The sequence below is a fragment of the Mirounga leonina genome, unplaced genomic scaffold (genome assembly GCF_011800145.1).
Source record: "Mirounga leonina isolate KUSES-001 unplaced genomic scaffold, KU_Mleo_1.0 Mir_168, whole genome shotgun sequence".
Taxonomy (NCBI): domain Eukaryota; kingdom Metazoa; phylum Chordata; class Mammalia; order Carnivora; family Phocidae; genus Mirounga; species Mirounga leonina.
This window is the reverse complement of record NW_023270426.1, coordinates 26,778,011-26,796,597: the sequence shown is the minus strand read 5'-3', so window position 1 is coordinate 26,796,597 and position 18,587 is coordinate 26,778,011. Positions and strand designations below refer to the sequence as shown.

The following is an 18,587-nucleotide window of genomic DNA, read 5'->3' as shown; positions in this document are numbered from 1 at the left end:
AAGATATAGATACAAGGATACTCATTGTAGCATGGCTTCCAATTGTGAAAAACTGGAAACAAATATTTCATCAATAAGGGAAAGGTTAAATTTATTATAATATAGCCAAACAATGAAAACCTGCTACTATTATCTGAATATATTGACATGGAAAGGTGTCCAAGAACACTTGAAGAATAAAGTTGAAAAATATGCATAGTAAAATCCCACTTAAAAAAATTAAGTGTGGGGGGGGGTGGCTGGCTGGCTCAGTCGGTGGAGCATGTGACTCTCGATCTTGGGGTTGTGAGTTGGAGCCCCATGTTGGGTGTAGAGATGACTTAAAAAAATGAAATCTTGGGGCACCTGGGTGGCTCAGATGGTTAAGCATCTGCCTTTGGCTCAGGTCATGATCCCAGTGTCCTGGGATCGAGCCCCATGTCTGGCTCCTGGCTTGGCTGGGAGCCTGCTTCTCCCTCTCCCTCTGCGTCTCCCCTGCTCATGCTCTCCCTCTCTCTCTCTCTCTCTCTCTCTCTGTATCTGTGTGTCTCAAATGAATAAATAAAATCTTTAAAAAAAATGAAATCTTTAAAAAAATTCTGCATGTGTATACATGCATGCATAGACAAAAAGGTTCTGAAAGAATGCACACCAACTCTTAAAAATAGTTACATCTGCAAAATGGGATTGTTGGGGGGGGGGGAGGTTTCACCTTTTACTTTATACATTTCTATCTTTTTTATGCTTGGATTTTTAAAATAAGTGTATATTTTTTAGCATGTATTATTTTTAAAGGTTTTTTTTTAAGACAGAAGTAATATCTAAAAATACATTTCGTTCTTCTAATGCTATTTACACAGAGATAACCATACTTCTTGGAAGCCCACGATTTTCCTTCTGTAATATCTTTCCCTTAGTCCGCACTGCTCTCCTTTTGTTCCACTGAGTGACCTGATCAGGACATAGAGCCTTATTGAGCATTATTTCTAATTTAAAAAACCTGACTTATAAGGCATATGTGGAATATACTATCAGAATATCCATTTAGTGACCCATTTTTTTCATAATTTATCCCTTACTAGTTCCAGAGAGGACTTCGACTATTTATAATAAAAATAAATTTAGAGAGGTAGAGATATCTCATAGATGGAATACAATTAAGCAATTAGAGACTGATCAAGGAGTCTCTGTTGGTGTGATGAACAGAAACACATGGGATGAAATCACAGAGAGGTAAAATAGAAAATGAAAATCAGGACCAAGGAAAGAGGAATAAAAATATGCTGGACATCATTCAACAGCTATTTGCTGATGGTAATTATAGGGATGGAAAACCCATCAGGCCTATGGAGCTAAAATTAATCAGCAAGTATTCACGGAGTACCTCCTGCTTCTATTACTGGTTCTGGCTTCTTGCCTGCCCAGTGCCCAGGCTGGAGACATTTGCATGACATTCAGCTTGTCAAGATGGAAGGAGCTAAAGAAGCAGGCAGAGGCTCACAGCAGCCTTCTATCTCTACCCCATCATGTTTGTTAGAATCATAGTCAAGCAAGACAAATTCCTTCTGTGAAAGACTATGAACCTAGCCTAAAAGTTAAAAACATCCCTGTATCACCTGAAAATGGCCCAATTAAGTAGAAGTACTATTTCGGCAAAGCAATAGTCAATCCATGTGTGTACTCTTTAAAAATTTTAAAGTACAGGGGCGCCTGGGTGTCTCAGATGGTTAAGCGTCTGCCTTCGGCTCAGGTCATGATCTCAGGGTCCTGGGATCGAGTCCCGCATCGGGCTCCCTGCTCCTTGGGAGCCTGCTTCTCCCTCTGCCTTTCTCTCTCGCTCTGTTCTCTCATGAATAAAAAAAATAAAATAAAATAAAAATAAAAATTTTAAAGTACAAATCCACATTCTTTTTCTATTGAAGTCAGGAAGGGAAATCAGTAAGACCTCTAACAGCTATGCTTAATTTTCGGGGTTCTTTCCATTGCTGACAAACATTTTACGCCACGAGTAATTCCCTTAAAATGTCAAATGTGATGTTTATGTATCACTGGGAATATTTTGATAAATAGCTATAGTAGTGAACATCTCTTCTCACTCTCTCTCTCTCTCATTTTACCCCAGTCTTAGATGTCAGTGGTGAGAAGTTGACCTAGATTTTGCCAATCAGACTGTATTTCCCTTACATCCCTTGGTCATAGTCATTGGTTCAGACATGAGCATGTGACCTAACTACACCAATGAAGCCCCTCCCAGAGACATGCACTAAAATTAGTAGAAAAGAACTCTCCATTGAAATTACTAAACTGGTAAGATATTTTAATTCCAGGTGCTGTGGGCCACCAGGTGGAGATAGCCTTCTCAGGAGAAAAGCCAAAACAGAGGAAAGTGAAGTTAACAGATCATCCGAACACTTTTGACATCATTGAGCCCCTGGATCCAGCCATACCTGAAACTAATATCCTCTAGATTTTAAGTAAATCAATAAACTTTCTTTTTGCCTTAGCAGTGGGGTTTCTTTTAAATGCACCAAAAACCCATCCTGCTAGAATATTAATGACAAGCTTTCTTTATAAGTATTGCTTCTGTCAGAAATAATCAAATTACCTGGAGGAAACCCTTCATAATTCAAATCAGTCATGCTGGCCTCCTAAAAGCACTCTCTGATTATATTACGATCTCCATACCCATACCTACCTCGCTACCCTTAACACCCAAATGACTTCTTGATGCAAATGTAGTACCCTATGCATCTGTCACATAGTTCTCTATTTTTCACATGAGTCTGCATTGTTTGATAATGACTTACTACTGTATCTGTCTCCATTTCCTCCAACGTAGGTATTGTATCTTAATCATTTTTATATTCCTACTGCCTTACACTGGCGCCTAACATGTAGTAGTTGCTATTTTGTTGAAAGAATTTTATTTTGCTGAAGAAATAAATGAATGGGAGAGAAAATTAGTTCAGAAAGTACCTTCTATTAATAATGATTCCATGATTAATTGAAACCATCAATAAAACAACTAATATCAGAAGACCCAAAGTAGACCAAATTGCTATATCCAAACTAAACCCTCAAAGTATCAGTCATTGGTAGCTGTTTGGTTGGGAATTTTTCCTTTTTCTGGTCAATATGTATGATGAATGGGGAGAGATGGTCCCTTCTTTGCAAAACATTTACTATTTTAAAAATTCCATAAAATGTAATAATCTCTCTCTCTTTTTTTTTTAAAGATTTTATTCATTTATTTGAGAGAGAATGAGATAGAGAGAGCATGAGAGGGGGGAGGGTCAGCGGGAGAAGCAGACTCCCTGCTGAGCAGGGAGCCTGATGCGGGACTCGATCCCGGGACTCCAGGATCATGACCTGAGCCGAAGGCAGTAGCTTAACCAACTGAGCCACCCAGGCGCCCTCTCTCTCTTTTTTAAAGATTTTATTTATTTATTTGACAGAGCACAAGCAGGGGGAGCGGCAGGCAGAGGGAGAGGGAAAAGCAGGACCCCGCAGAGCAGGGAGCCCGACTCAGGGCTTGATCCCAGGACGGGATCATGACCTGACCCAAAGGCAGATGCTCAACTGACTGAGCCACCCAGGAGCCCCTGTAATAACCTCTCCTATAAAATATTACAAATATGTGATATGATGTAAGACCAAAACAATTTGTAATATGACGTAAAACCAAAACATACAACCTGTAGTGGGGAGTATAGGCCGTAGGTTGTAAGGGAGGAAGCAGGAAGAACAGTGGTAGTCAAAAACTTACTGTTGCCTGGTAGGCAATAGGGTAGGGTGACTTCTGGTAGTGTCCTTATTGATGACATAGCAAAGAAAAACTAGGAACAAGAGCAGCATAAAAGGGGCAGCACTGTCTGTGAGCACAAGGTAACCGAGTGAGAGTTTTGTAATTAAAATGGACAAATGCTAAAAAAAAATTTACCAGACACCGGGATAGGATCAGGGCATTGGGATGAGCAAATAATCCCTCTATGTAGGCAAAAATCTTTGTAATGTCTAGATGAGTAAGAGAACTTCTGAGTATGTGAGTTCCAGTTATGACACATTACTGGTATTTGGGGTTTCCCCTCCCCCTCCCACTGTAAGGCAATCAAGTCTAACTTTCTCTGTGTGCTTCAGAGATATTTACTTAAACTCTAGAACTGCCTCTTTCTTTTCCTCCCTCTACATGCAGCTCCTGACTCCTTTTCTTAGGTCCAGCCTCCTATGCCCTCGCTTCCTTCAACCACTGAGCCTTCTTAGTCTTTACCACATGGCCTTCCTTTAGCATAGACAGTTCCATGTCTTCCATAGAGCTACTGAATGACTGGTTTGCCTTCCTTTGGCCTCCAAAATGCTCCCCCTGTGCAATCATAGCTTCCCACCACCACTGCCACCACTCAGTACAAATCTCCACCTTTCCCTGGACCTTTGCACCTGCCTCCTCACTGCTCTCCCTTCTTCCTCTCTTAGCTCCTACCACCCAGGCTCCACATTACAGGTGGAATGAACTTTTCAAATAGTAAATTAAGTTATGTCCATTAGCGTGTTGATAAATGTTTGACCACTGCTGTCCAGGGAAGGAGGGGAGGGAGTACCCATGTGTCTGTTACACATTTTGCTGATATAAAAGATGTGTAGCACACAATTTATTAAAAAAAATCACTCTTTAAATTCTGTACAGCCAACTGATTTTCACAGAATGGTTTCAGCAAACTTATAGTCATTGTCAATGTACAGTTGGAATTCAACAATATTTGGCAAAAGCAGACTATGAATAAATATTTTATTAAAATTCAGTTCAGAAAAATAAATAAAATTCAGTTCAGGGAGAAAAAAATTCCAGTTCAGCAAAGAAGTCGCTCATGCCACTGAAGTTCAAACATGAATGTTGGTTGATGCTTTTTTACATTAACAAGCAAGATGAAAGTGAAACAACAAAGATATATATTAGGATGACATTCGTTCGTCAATGATGTGAGCAACTTCTTTGCTGATTGGATAACAGTTTTCAACGACGAGAAAAATATTTCCTCAAATGTTTGCATTATTCATAAACTAACAGCTTTAAGTTTAACCTTCGTTACTAATATTTCTTCTATCACTTTCTTAAGTTTAGACAATCAACAAAAGAAATCAAGCTCTGATTTGTAGTTTTCCAATTTCTGTAAATACTCCACCAGTTGATTTCAAAGTACCAAAACAACATTTCTGAGTGCAGAGTTGGAAGAGATACGCTGTATCATATCACTATATAATACATGCATTATAAAGAACAGATGGAGATAACTTTAAATCATAGATACTAGTAAAATGTTGTAAAATAATTATGAAGTGATGTTTTGAGCAATTATTACCTTCATTTTTAGAATATTTAATTGTAAGTTTGTAAATAGTTTAGTTTTTAGTATTGGCTGTGATTAACAAGTGACAGACAAAATTCCTGAAAATTTACCAGTCACCTCTTGCAAGCTGATACAGCTGGCTCAAACTCTCCTGAATTGTCACTCCTCTACTTAAACTTTAAAGCTGTCCATTGCACAGATTATCTGGGGAACGGGCAAAGAGAGGCCATGACAATTTTCAATAAAATTAGTAATCACTTTTGTTGTGGTGAATTGATGCCAAAATTCTATGAGTCCCTCCCTGTTTTCTCAACTCCTTTTGCATGCATCATCCCATTTGAGCCTTATAGATTTCCTATGAGTTGATAGGCGGGGTAGCTATCATTATCCTTCCTTCACAGATAGAAAAACAAGCTATGAAGGAATAAATGACTGGCCCCAGCTCATTCAGTTAAGTGGCCCAACAGGATTTCAAAACTAGGGCTTACAGTGAAAAGTAAACAGGAGGCTAGAGAAAATTTAACTAATACTGAGGTCACATTTTTTAAAAATGTAACAAATGTCCTTATAACACTCCAGAGTCTGATATCAAGTATATTTATATCTTGTGACGGGATCCTTATACCAAGGATGTTTTGATCTTTTAAACTCCAATATTTCTGACTTAGCTTAAAAACAAAATACAACCCAGTGTGGCCTAATAAATAAATAAGTTGTAAGCACCAAAATGGAAATGTAGGTTTTCAAAAATTCGCTGACCGATTCCACCTGGAAATGGAGCAGATTGAAACAATCTCTACCAAAGGAACATGGGACAGAAAAAGGAGATTAAATCAGAAGAGGAAGAAAGCTAATGACATAATGGCCAGGCACAAATGCAAAACAAAGTACATAATATTTGTTACAATTATTCAGTGTACTTGCTCTAATGTCTCCAAACTCTAAAAACATGAGGTTCCTGGCTTATTTCAACATCTCCCCCATTTATTTGCTCATATTTACCTTATTCTTGAATCAGGTACTGCTTAAAACAAGTTCTGCCAGCATACGGAATATAGATTTAGCAGGACACCCATAGAGCATTTCATGCCTAGGAGCACAAATTGCGATAGTTTAGGTTGCATATGATGAAATCATTGAAAGCATTATGAGAAGCAGAAAGACACCAGGGATGCTGGTAACAATTTAGCACTTCCCAGTTCATGGGGGAATGTTAATTCCAATTACAAAGAGAGGTACCAAAGTGGAACTCATTATGATTAAGAACTCGCTGTACTAAGTGTGAATTGTTTACAACAGGCATGTCTGGTGTAAAATGCAAATACTGAAGCAGAAAGAGATGGGACATTTAAAGCTTAGCTGGGTTCTCTTGAACTTCTTACCTCACAAGGTTAAACAAGAATAGGACTGTTTCCCAAAGTCGAGTTATTTTTTTTTAAAGATTTTATTTATTTATTTGACAGAGAGAGGCACAGCGAGAGAGGGAACACAAGCAAGGGGAGTGGGAGAGGGAGAAGCAGGCTTCCCGCGGAGCAGGGAGCCCTACCGGGACTCAATCCCAGGACCCTGGGATCATGACCTGAGCCGAAGGCAGACGCCCAACGACTGAGCCACCCAGGCACCCCGCAAAGTCGAGTTATTTATTGTAAGGAGTCATCTAATAGCTATGATAGCTGTAAAAATAATTTTTTTAAGTAAGTTGTTTGGGTTGGCTTAATATAAAATTAGCATACTCAATGAACCATCATATTCAAAATTTTTAATACATAAAAATGTGGTAGGTATTTATTTGATTCCAATTTACATTTACTATCACAGATGTAAATTGTGTGTGTTGGGGGTAGGGGTGAGGGAATAGAACAGATGGAAGATAGAGCCATGACAAAGAATTATGGGCTATAGGAAACTAAGTCACAAAGAGGTATCCTTATGTAAAAGGAAATATATGTGATAAACAATGGTAGAGGTGGGAATGGATGTTGTATATGCCCTTTCTTCAGCAGGATGGACTCCTCTTAAATGACACTACTCAATGCCTTTATCTCAACTAATTCAAGTTCTCCATCCTCCCTGGAAAACAATCGACTGATGCTTAGGGAATGCTGAACACTGCAGCCAAGGTTAATTCTTATGTTCCACACATTTCTGCTGCCACCAAGTTAAGCTATAGTTTTACCAACAGTTCCTTAGGGTTTTTTCCCCCCCAAAAAATCTTAATTCCATTTGTGCTTGTTATTGTAATTACTTAAATAATTAAATGATGAAATAGGATTAAAAAAGTAATAGTTGTTCTATAAAATCTAAATGGAAAGATGCCATATAAACAATCACTGTCAAATTAGGTGGATGCAAGACAATTTTAACAGATTGGGGTGAGGTCAGGAGGCATAAATCATACAAATTCAGAAACTGACACTCATTTATATTTGTAAGTACTTTTAATTTTTTGTTCCAATTAAAAAATGAGGGAAATAGTAATACTACATATTAATAATAATTGATGCTGCTGATTAAACACTTAATAAGTCCCAGGAATTAGTCTAAGCACTTCACATATATGGAACTCACTTAATCCTTCTAGTAACTTGGGTTAATACTATTATCATCCCCATTTTGCAGATGACTGAAACTGGGGCACAAAAAATTAGGTCACCCAAGGTTATATTCTTCATAGTGGTGCAAGTCAGCCAGCCAGTCTTGTTCTTAACAGCTGTGATGTACTGATGCAATGTGGGTACAGTTTGTACACAAATGAAGACATGAACTCCAGTTAGCAGGCTCACAAAAGCTTTCACCAAAGAGGTAGCACATACATGTTGGGTTTTACGTTTAAAACTTTATATTTCCAAGTGTGATTTTTTTTTTAAATAATTCCTTTGCTTTAACTGACTTTTCAGTTTAATCAAATACTAGTCCAATTCCAACAGCTAAAAGACTTTGCCTTCAAGAAATGTGCAGGTGTGGGACACCTGGGTGCCTCAGTCGTTAAGCGTCTGCCTTCCGCTCAGGTCATGATCCCAGGGTCCTGGGATGGAGTCCTGCATTGGGTCTCCTTCCTTAGCAGCGAGTCTGCTTCTCCCTCTGCCTGCTGCTCACCCTGCTTGTGCTCTCTCTCTCTCTGACAAATAAATAAATAAAATCTTAAAAAAAAAAAAAAAGAAAGAAAGAAAGAAAGAAAGAAATGAGCAGGTGAAAGATGCTGGTTTTAACAGAATGGGAGTTGGGATCTCTCTATGCTGGAAGGGAATTATTATAGATACTTGAGCAAGAGCACACATGATTTAATTAATATTTTGGAAGAATAATCTGCAGTGAGGCTTGGATTATTTCAATGGGAATGGGAATGATAAAACCATTCTGTCAATAAATGTTGGCCATGGTCAATAAATGTTAGCCATAAAGCATAACAATTCTAACTCTGAAAAACAGACACTGGGTTAATCTACAGTCTTTGCCGGCATTCAGATGAATGTGACAGACTGAAGAATGAGATTTTTTTTTTTCTATCAAAAAATTAACAGGCATATGTAAACCACTGAAAATGTTACACTTCTGCCCAACTGAAAGTGCTTTCAATAGCAATTTTTAATTGAAAACAATGTGAGTCTTTTTCCATTTCAAGGCAATCTCCTGGACTTGCAGACAAAATGAGTGGCAAGAAAGTTAATGGAGAACTCTTGTAAAATCAGTTATTATTTAAAAAACGGAATATATAACCCAAATTTAAAGAGGTAAGAGATGAGGTGGATTCTTTTCTTACAGCAGAGATTCAATTATGAAATAGGTTTATGGTATGGGGAGAAGCGTTCTATTAGATAACTGTTACTGTACCTTTACATATGTTAAACATACACAAATTATATATTTTTATAAGGTATCCATACATGTAATAAATTCCTAGTATAACTTTTAAGCAAAGAAGGATAATCACATTGGCATGAGTTATTTCACACACTTTTAAAACATAAATATTACATTAAGTTTGGGGTTGATTTTTTCTCATCAACCATTTGGCAGTTTGGGGACCCAATCCACGCAAGACATCTGATTTTAGTAATTGAGGCTTCTAAGGTGGAAAAACTGGCAAGTAGGCAAAACAGTGATCTTGAAGTAAATCCTCAGTGTCCGTTATGAGCACCCACGGCAAGGGCCTCCCTCTAGTTAACTAGCGCCAAGGGAAAGGAAGAGGGCACCATCTCTTCTGGACCCAGAAAGAGGCTGTGTTAACAATTGGGTTGCTCAGCGCCCTTCGTAAAAATTCCATGGGCTGAAGGTTCTACGTTGGCAAACGTCTTGGTTCCCTTTTCCGAGGCGGAGAGCGGCTCTTCCTTTGCCAAGATGGCGGCCCTAGAATTGCCTGGGGGCGGCCCGAATAGATCGTCTCCGAACAAGCGCGTGACTAAAATGCTTAGTTTTCTCCTCTCACATCGGATAGCACAGCGGGGTAGCGCCTACCCTTCAGAATCGAGGAAGGGCTACTTCGGCTCCCTGCGACGGAGAACCTTTGCCAAGATGGTGGACGCGAGGCCGGGCTGGCGTCATCGTCCTTTACCAAGATGGCGGCGAGCGGCTTCCGGCATGCGCTTCCCCCAATCCTCTTCAAGACGTCAGAGCAGAGGCGGCCGCTGCCAGCGTCTGAGCGCTGCCTGAGGAGTGAGTGGCTGCGGCCGAGCGCCCGGGCAGGGACTAGGTGGAGCTGCCGCAGCCTCCGCCCCCGTCATGAGCTGGCAAGCGCTGTCACCTGTGGGGGCGCAAAAGTTACCGCCCAAACCCTAAAGCCACACAGCACCTTTCCCCGAGTCACAAAAATCATACTAAGTGTCGCACAAGGTAGGAGGCTCGGTCCCGGCAAAGCCCAAGCGCAGCGGACTCGGCAAGCTGGGTTAGGGGGCGGGGCGGGCGTCACCAGCGCGGACTCCCCTAGCCCCACGCCCCTCTCCTTGGGGAAAGGCCACGTGTTTCCCTCCGACTGAGGGGGAGGCGCGTAACGGGAACAGCTGGAGGGAGTTAAATGCTGACATTTTAAAGCTGCGTGTGTTTTGTTTTGTTTGGAGGGACAGGGGTCCCGTGTACACGAAAGGGTGGGCGACGCATTGAGTGCAGTGCAGCAAATGTCAAGATTCGGGTGAGGGGCCTCCACGGGAAACTTGACGCGGGCCCTGGAGGGGGTGGGAGGAGAGGTCAGGAGTTTGCGGGGGAGGGAGGGCGCACTTTGCTACCAACTTACTGTTTCGCCTGCAACTTGCTTTTAGGCCTGTCACCCCCTGTTTTCCTTAAAAATAATAATAAAGTGCAAAGAAATTCAGCTCGCCGGAGGTTTTGCATTTGGCGTGCAACTTCCTTCAAGTGTGAGCGCGCTAGCAGGGAGGGACGGTGGGGGTTGAACTTGGCAGGCGGCGCCTCCTTCTGCCGCCGCCGCCGCCGCCGCCGCCGCCTCGCAGACTCGGGGAAAAGGGTGGGGGACAATCGGTGCGCGGGGGAGGGTGGGTTCTGCTTTGCAACTTCTCTCCCGATGGGAGAGCGCGGCGGCGGCGGCGGCACAGCGGGCCGCCCAGACGAAGCGGCGGTGGGAGACCTGCCGGAACGCGACTCCCCCCGGGCCAAGAGTACGTAAGCGTCGACCCCCTCCGCTGCCCTCCCTTCCGTAAGCCTCCACAGAGGGCGTGTCTGGCGGTCCGGCCCCGAGAGCGGCAGACACGCTGCGGCACCGTTTCCGTGCAACCCTAGTAGCCCGCGCTAAGTGACACACTTCGTGCAACTCGGCTCCAGGGCGGCGGCGCGGACCACCCCCGCGGCGCTGCTGCGGGCCGCGCCCCGGCCCCCCCCCCCACCCCCAGACAGCCCGCTGTCACCCGCAGGGGCGCTGACGGCGGTTGCCGCGGAGGGACCCGGCCAGCTCTGGAGTGGGTCGGGAGTCGCGGAGCTGGGCGGGGGCGGGAAGGAGGCAGCGAGAAGACAAACTAGAGAAACTCGGCTTCCCTCCCAAGCCCGCCCCGGAGAGACCAGGTCGGGCCCTCGTCGCTTCTCGTCTTGCCAGGGGGGTGGGTGGGCTAGGAGAAGTCCTGCGCGCTCGGGGGGCGGCGGCCGGCCGCTACGTCCCGGGCCATGCCGGGGGCCGGGGGCGTGCAGGCGCCGTCGCGCCCCCGGTGGCGGAGCCCCCGCGGAGGGCGGGGGGGCGGGGGCCGCAGCCTCCCCTGCAGTTGCCGAGCGTCGCCAACAGGTTGCACCGTTCCCCGCCGCCGCGCGGCTCCTCGGGCGGGGAGCGGCCGGGGGTGGAGTGGGAGCGCGTGTGTGTGCGAGTGTGTGCGCGCTGTGGCGCCGCCTCCGCCCGCCCCCCGATCGGTCCCGCTCGCTCGCCGCGGTCGGGCGGCCCTTTCGCGTGTCCGCGCTCCCTCCCCTCCTCCTCCTCCTCTTCCTCCTCCTCCTCCATTTTGCGAGCTCGAGTCTGTGACTGGAGCCCCAGTCACCGCCCGCCCGTCGGGGACGGATTCTAGTGGGTGGAAGGAGACGCCGCACCCGGAGCGGCCGAAGCTGCGGGGCGCCGGGACGGAGGACGCGCGCCTGAGAGCCGGGGCTCGCGGGGATCGGCGCGGGGCGGGGGGCTGGCTTGTCAGCCGGGAAATGGGAGACTTTCTCAAATAGGGGCTCTCCCCTCCCCCCCCCATGGAGAAGGGGGCGGCTGTTTACTTCCTTTTTTTAGAAAAAAAAAAAAAAATCTCTCCCTACCGCTCCTCCTGCTTTCACACGTTAAGTTGTTTATCTCGGCTGCGGTGGGAGCTGCGGACGGTGGCGGGTGATCGGCGCCCCTGCCAGAGGTAAGAGGTGGGGGGGCCCGGGGCCCGCACGGGCGCCCGCTCCCCCGAGGCGCGGGCCGTGGACGCGGGGCCGGCTCGGGGGCTGCCGCGGGAGCCTGCAAACTTTTATTAGCCTCGGGGAATGGGGGTGGGGGCTGGCGAGGGCCGGGTGATGGTGACGAAAGGGCAGCGCGCGGGTGACAGCGCTGGCCTCTTCCTCTCCCTCGGCCGCCGTCCCCGGGTCGGGCTGAGGGGGAGGAACCTGAGCTCCCTGCGAGTGGAGCCTCTTCGAGCTGCCCCGGCTTTCGGTCCTCGGGTTCCCTGGCGCGGAATTCTGGCTTCTGCAGCCTCCCCACCCCGAAGTCCCCTGTCAGTGCCGTCCCGGGGGGCCTCCCGAACACGCGTTTTATGGTGAACGCCGAGCCGCGTTTGAATTCTACTCGGCCGAATGTTTCCACTCCACCCTAGTGCGCCCGAGCGCGATCAGGGTTTCTGTCGAGGCTCCGGCGCGTCTCTCTTCTGGCGGGCGCGCGGGGTGTGTGCGTGTGAGTGAGTGACCGTACGCACGCAGGGGGCTGACAGCCTGCAGCTTGGAGACTTCGGTCAGGGCTGGCGTTATCTGGTGGAAGTGGGCGTGTCGGAGAAAGAACTCAACAGGTCTGGACACATTTCTCTTTTTACCCTCGCACTTTTTTCTCCCCGGGGAGGGGGTTGGTTCTTCAGCGCTTGGCATCACTGCGCGCCTGACGCTCCTAAGTGGCCCCTTGTAGAAAAGACGTTCCCCAGCCGGAACAGTGCTGAGGTGCGTCTTTTGTCCAGCGCTACTTGGACGTTCGGGGCCGCAGGCTGGGTAACTGCCGCACTGTAATACCACTCAAGACCCCTTGGTACGGCTCACTAAGGCCCATTAATGTGACAGTTACTTGCAATTTAAACCGGGGGCTAAAGTCGTTGGAGGGATCGTTTCGTTTTGTGAAATACTGTTTTGGTTTCGAGTTTGAGGGCAGCTGTCAAAGCGGCGTGGAAATTCATTAGGCTCCATTTGATACCTTGTGTTTAGAGATCGATATCAGATAAACACGGTGGAGGGGCGGGGAGATGAGCAGTTTACCCTCAAGATGTGTAGAGGCAGGTCCCAGCCCTCTCTCTGCCTTAATCCCACTCCACTTCCCGTGAGGGCCGGTGAAGTTTCTGCCTCGGAAGGTCTCCGTACAGCAAAAGTTTCCTTTCATTGGATGGGATTTGACCATGATGTCCCAAATGTGCTTATCAAAGTGTTCGCCTGCCTCTTACAACATCCTGATTATAAACAATATACTACCAACCTAATACTCTCGAGAACAGCCTCTGAATGGGGATTGGTGAGGGTTTAGAATACAGAGAAAATTATTCTGAGCATTTTATTGGCTGTTCTTTTACCTGGGTTTATATGAACGTGGTTTCACAGTTGTGGGGTTTTCCTGTTTTTAGTACCTGGTTATTTGGAAAGGAAAAACATCTTAATTTAGAGGTATAATAGTGTCTCATACTGAGGGTCTTAAGCAATTTGAAAAATAAATGTAGCTTCATTTAGATTTTATTATGTTGTAAGATTCAAGAGAGCTGTATTTGTTGTATTTAAATAAGCTATAATTGTAGTGAGAAGCTACTGCACATTCTACTTTGCTTGTTAGAATCCAAATTTTAGTTGGCCCATATACAACGTATTTCATTTGGTATATCCAAAATTTGAAGGCAAAGTTTGAAACAGACACATTCAGTAAGAAATAGGGGTTAAAAAATAAGAGCCTTTCTTAGTATACTGGAAGATCATCATCGTTTATTTTTCAAATAAAATGTGCATGGTGACCAATAGATTGTACCAAAGGTTTGGTTGTGTGACTAGCAGGTGGGAGGGCAGTTTGTGAGCAGTTTGAGAGCGAATTCTGTGATAGTATTTACCAAATTTTATGTGTATGGGTTCTCAGAAAAGCAAACAGCCTTGACTGATTGAAAGGAAGTAGGGATTTTAATGATCATACTCTTTTTAAATGAAATACTTTGACATCAATTTGAACTTTAGGAATAATCAGATGTAATGAATTATAATGTCTGTGATTAACAAAGTTACAGTTCTGTGAGTGGCAGGATGAATAGCCAAGCTTAGTTTGATACAATTTTGCCCTCAGCTGTGCAATTGAACTGCATTGTTCTTTTAAATGTGGCACACTGAATGGGAGCAGGGGATATGGCTTTTTTATTCTGGGAGACAGAAACTACTTTTCTGATAACAAGGAATTAGATTCAGAGTTAACTAAAAGGCTCATTTAACAGGCTCTTACTAATCAGATCACTGAGATAATGTGACTTTATAGCTTATTATGTTTCCCCCCCTTCTTTTTTCTTTCCTTTTTTTTTTTTTCTTTTTCACCTGCCTGGTAGCTGATGATAATATCTGATGGACTCCAAGGAATCACTAAGCCCCCCGAGTAAAGAAGTCTCTAGCAGTGTGCTTGGTCGGGCGAGGGGAAATGTGATGGACTTCTATAAAACCCTAAGGGGAGGAGCTACTGTGAAGGTTTCTGCTTCTTCACCCTCACTCTCGGCTGCTTCTCAGTCCGACTCCAAGCATCCAAGACTTGGGGTTGACTTTTCAAAAGGCTCAGGAAGCAATGCACAGCAGCCAGATCTGTCCAAGGCGGTTTCACTCTCCATGGGATTATATATGGGAGAGACAGAAACTAAAGTGATGGGAAATGACCTGGGATTCCCACAGCAGGGCCAAATCAGCCTTTCCTCTGGGGAGACAGACTTTCGGCTTCTGGAAGAAAGCATTGCAAACCTCAGTAGGTCGACCAGTGTTGCAGAGAAGCCCAAGAGTTCAGCGTCTGCTGCTGTTTCTGCTGCCCCCACAGAGAGGGAGTTTTCAAAAACGCTCTCGGACGTGTCTTCAGAACAGCAAAATTTGAAGGGCCAGACTGGCACCAACGGGGGCAATGTGAAGTTGTATTCCACAGACCAAAGCACCTTTGACATTTGGAGGAAAAAATTCCAGGATTTGGAGTTTTTTCCTGGGTCCCCAGAGAAAGAGTCGAGTGAGAGTCCTTGGAGATCTGACCTCTTGATAGATGAAAACTGTTTGCTTTCTCCTTTGGCAGGAGAGGATGATCCATTCCTCTTGGAAGGAAACTCGAATGAGGACTGTAAGCCTCTTGTTTTACCGGACACTAAACCTAAAATTAAGGATAATGGAGATCTGATCCTATCAAGCCCCAACAGTGTGCCACTGCCCCAAGTGAAAATGGAAAAAGAAGATTTCATTGAACTCTGCACCCCTGGGGTAATTAAGCAGGAGAAACTGGGCCCAGTTTACTGTCAGGCAAGCTTTTCTGGGGCAAATATAATTGGTAATAAAATGTCTGCCATTTCTGTTCATGGTGTGAGTACCTCTGGGGGACAGATGTACCACTATGACATGAATACAGCATCGCTTTCTCAACAACAGGATCAGAAGCCTATTTTTAATGTCATTCCACCAATTCCTGTTGGTTCAGAAAATTGGAATAGGTGCCAAGGATCTGGAGATGACAACTTGGCTTCCTTGGGGACTTTGAACTTCTCGGGTCGATCGGTTTTTTCTAATGGCTATTCAAGGTAAGAACGCTTTTCTATTTCTTTTTTTTTTTTTTTTAATTTTATTTATTTATTTGTGAGAGAGAATGAGAGACAGAGAGCACGAGAGGGAGGAGGGTCAGAGGGAGGAGGGTCAGAAGGAGGAGGGTCAGAGGGAGAAGCAGACTCCCTGCCGAGCAGGGAGCCCGATGCGGGACTCGATCCCGGGACTCCAGGATCATGACCTGAGCCGAAGGCAGTCGCTTAACCGACTGAGCCACCCAGGCGCCCCGCTTTTCTATTTCTTAAGAACGGATATGAAATGGATTGATTGACTTATATCTTCAGTGATTTGTATGTGTTTTCCAGTGACTCCTGTGCTTTTTCGTGTGACTAAGTTTAAGTGGTCCTTTTGAAAGTGGACACGGTTGAAAGACACCCTAAGTGATTTATCTGTACATAAGCAAGTTTTCTCTGAAATAATGGCATTCAGGAATCATTGGCCAGTAGTTTATTTAAAAATTCAAAATAATGTTGCTCATTAACAGGTATCCTGAGTAAAAATTATATAAATTCGAGGGAGTTTGATATCTAATACTTCATTGATTGTGTGTTCACTGATACATTTTTAAAATACGCTCTTATATTAAAGTGAAAAGTACCCTTCATATTTTATAGAAGCAAAAGTGTGTGCTGTATTCATACACTTGTGAAATGTTAGCTTGAGGAGGTCAAAGGGTTAACAATTAAAGATCTAACAAAGAGCCTTTTCTTCACACTGAACTATCTGTGGCAGAATTTGAGTTTTGAGATTGCTAAAGCAATGCAGTGAGCAGTGAACCTGACCATACATAGCCTTAGACGTGGGACTTGCCCATAGGTTCCCGATCCTAAAGTACATAGTTGTGTCTGCTGTTCAGTCTTGTTAGGAAAGGAATTGGTGGCAACATGGTACAAAACAAAATCTAACTTTGAAAAGTTCCTACAAGTTCTCAAATAGATACATGATGGCCAACATTGTGAAGCTTTGAATCTCAGCTGTCATTTGATTTCTCTTCTTTTTTTCTCAGTCCTTTGTAAGTATATTGACATTTCCGTTTGACCTCAAAAAGGTCTGTTAAAATGGAATTACCAGGAAAAGGTGCTAAATTTAGAGGTATCTGTTGATAGGAGTTAAGTTCTCTACCATGTACCCCTGTCCCCAATTCAGATAAATACTGGGTTGTAGATCACATTTTAGGTGTGAAGGAAATATAAAAATGTGATTGTAGAGAAACAGGATTGATTAATTGGGTGTGGTGGTGGTGTTTGTTGTTGTTGTTGTTGTTTTGAAAGGCATAGTAGTAGACAGTGATTTATCTGTACATGAGCTTTTCAAGGGTTTGGTTTTTTTTTTGTTAGTGGCATTCATTGTTCCCAATAATTAGTCAATGAAGATTTTATTTAAAACTCTCTGTAAGATACTTTTTCTTTTAAAGATAAATCCTAACACTAACGTGTTTTCTTTTCTATCCTCTTTAAGGAGGAAGGTTTTTGGGTAGGGGAAAAAATTCAGACAGATTTTGGCTATGTTCTATTCCTTTAAAGGACTCACTTGTTTCTTATCAATAGAAAAGACCTTGGTTCTTGTGTGTCTTCATGTAAACTATCTAGTAATCTATTATTTAAATAATAATAATCTTTTATTTAGAACACTACTTCAGCTTTTTATTGTTGTCATTCTGAATGGAAGGCTTAAAATGTTTTCAGTAAGGAGATTTGAGGTGTTTCTTATCGTGTAAGTTGTTGTGTTTAAATGTTAAAAGACATGCTGTGTTTTAAATTTTTCAATCTCAAAGTTTTGGCAATGGAGTTAATGATTCAGTGTGCTTGGTTGTCCTAAAGAATAAGTGCTGTTGATTTGACTGAGCTGTCTGTAGGAAACTATTACACTAATTTATAAAACATGTAATTGTACAAAGAAACATAATACATCTTAGGAAGCTCTTTGGGGATTATTAATGCATTTTGTTCTAATAATCACCGTGGTACTGTTTTCATTTTTCTTACTGTAAAAAAAAAAATAAAAGGCATAGATCAAGACTTAACCATTTTTCATCCACGGTGAACTTTGATTAAGCCTTTAAAATCTGGGATCTGGAGTGTAAGTCTTAGATGAACATAGATACCCTTACATCATTAAAGATAATTTAATGCTTTTCATAAGAGTTTAGGACATATAAAGTGTCTTCACTTTTAATTTGAGCCTCATAACAACCTTATGGTGATAGGCAAAGCAGTGATGATGTGGCTCTTTCGAGATTATTTACTATCCAATGAAATGATTATTTTAATGCTGATGTGTGATTTGTAATTATAATCAGTAGTTTGTGTCCTAATGAAAAGGTGTAGTATCTTATACAGGATACTTTGCTAATGTTTGAAAATTTCATACCTTATGCCATTAACGTGGGGGACTGTGATTATCCAGTACAAAGCTCCTTCCAAATAAATAGAAACAATGTTTCTTTTCTAACCAGCATTGAATTAGTCTATTGTTTCCACACAACAGCCCTGATATAACTAAAATTGGTGCTTTCTCTTCTCTATATGTTACACGGTTCTTGTCAAACAATAGCTATGAGCAGTGACCCAAGTGATCAACATGTTGAGACCACAACTATAGTGAATACTGACTTTCTGACTTGAGAATATTCTGTGCCACTAGTAACTTCGCTTGCATTCCTTTTTTAATTAAAAAAAACATAAATTGTACTTTGACTTTTTGAGCTGTCACCTAAAATTGCTTTTTCTCAAAATGCTAAAAAACAAAACAAAACACTTTACACTCTCTTTTGCCAGGGAAGGCAACTCCTACTGATTTGTCAACATAGGTTAACAT

The 18,587-nt window shown here is 43.5% G+C and overlaps 1 protein-coding gene and 1 long non-coding RNA gene across 9 annotated transcripts in view; one reads left to right on the top strand and one right to left on the bottom strand.

The window, feature by feature from the left end:
- Positions 1–12,133, bottom strand: part of LOC118016767 — a 45,836-nt gene extending 33,703 nt beyond the window's left edge. Inside the window, exons 1-2 of the long non-coding RNA XR_004680903.1 lie at positions 12,048–12,133; positions 6,324–6,411 (exon numbers count right to left, since the gene is read on the bottom strand). This is a non-coding gene — a long non-coding RNA (uncharacterized LOC118016767). The remainder of the gene's footprint in view (positions 1–6,323; positions 6,412–12,047) is intronic.
- Positions 10,347–18,587, top strand: part of NR3C1 (nuclear receptor subfamily 3 group C member 1) — a 133,446-nt gene continuing 125,205 nt past the window's right edge. The window contains exons 1-3 of one of the 8 annotated variants that reach the window (XM_035014371.1): positions 12,048–12,136; positions 12,687–12,772; positions 14,537–15,748. In XM_035014371.1, the coding sequence (XP_034870262.1) occupies positions 14,553–15,748 (1,196 nt within the window). In that variant the 5' untranslated portion in view covers positions 12,048–12,136; positions 12,687–12,772; positions 14,537–14,552. Of the gene's footprint in view, positions 10,447–10,775; positions 10,928–11,156; positions 12,137–12,342; positions 12,773–14,536; positions 15,749–18,587 lie in introns of those variants that run through there. The other 7 variants (XM_035014373.1, XM_035014374.1, XM_035014375.1 and 4 more) reach the window with 7 other exon arrangements.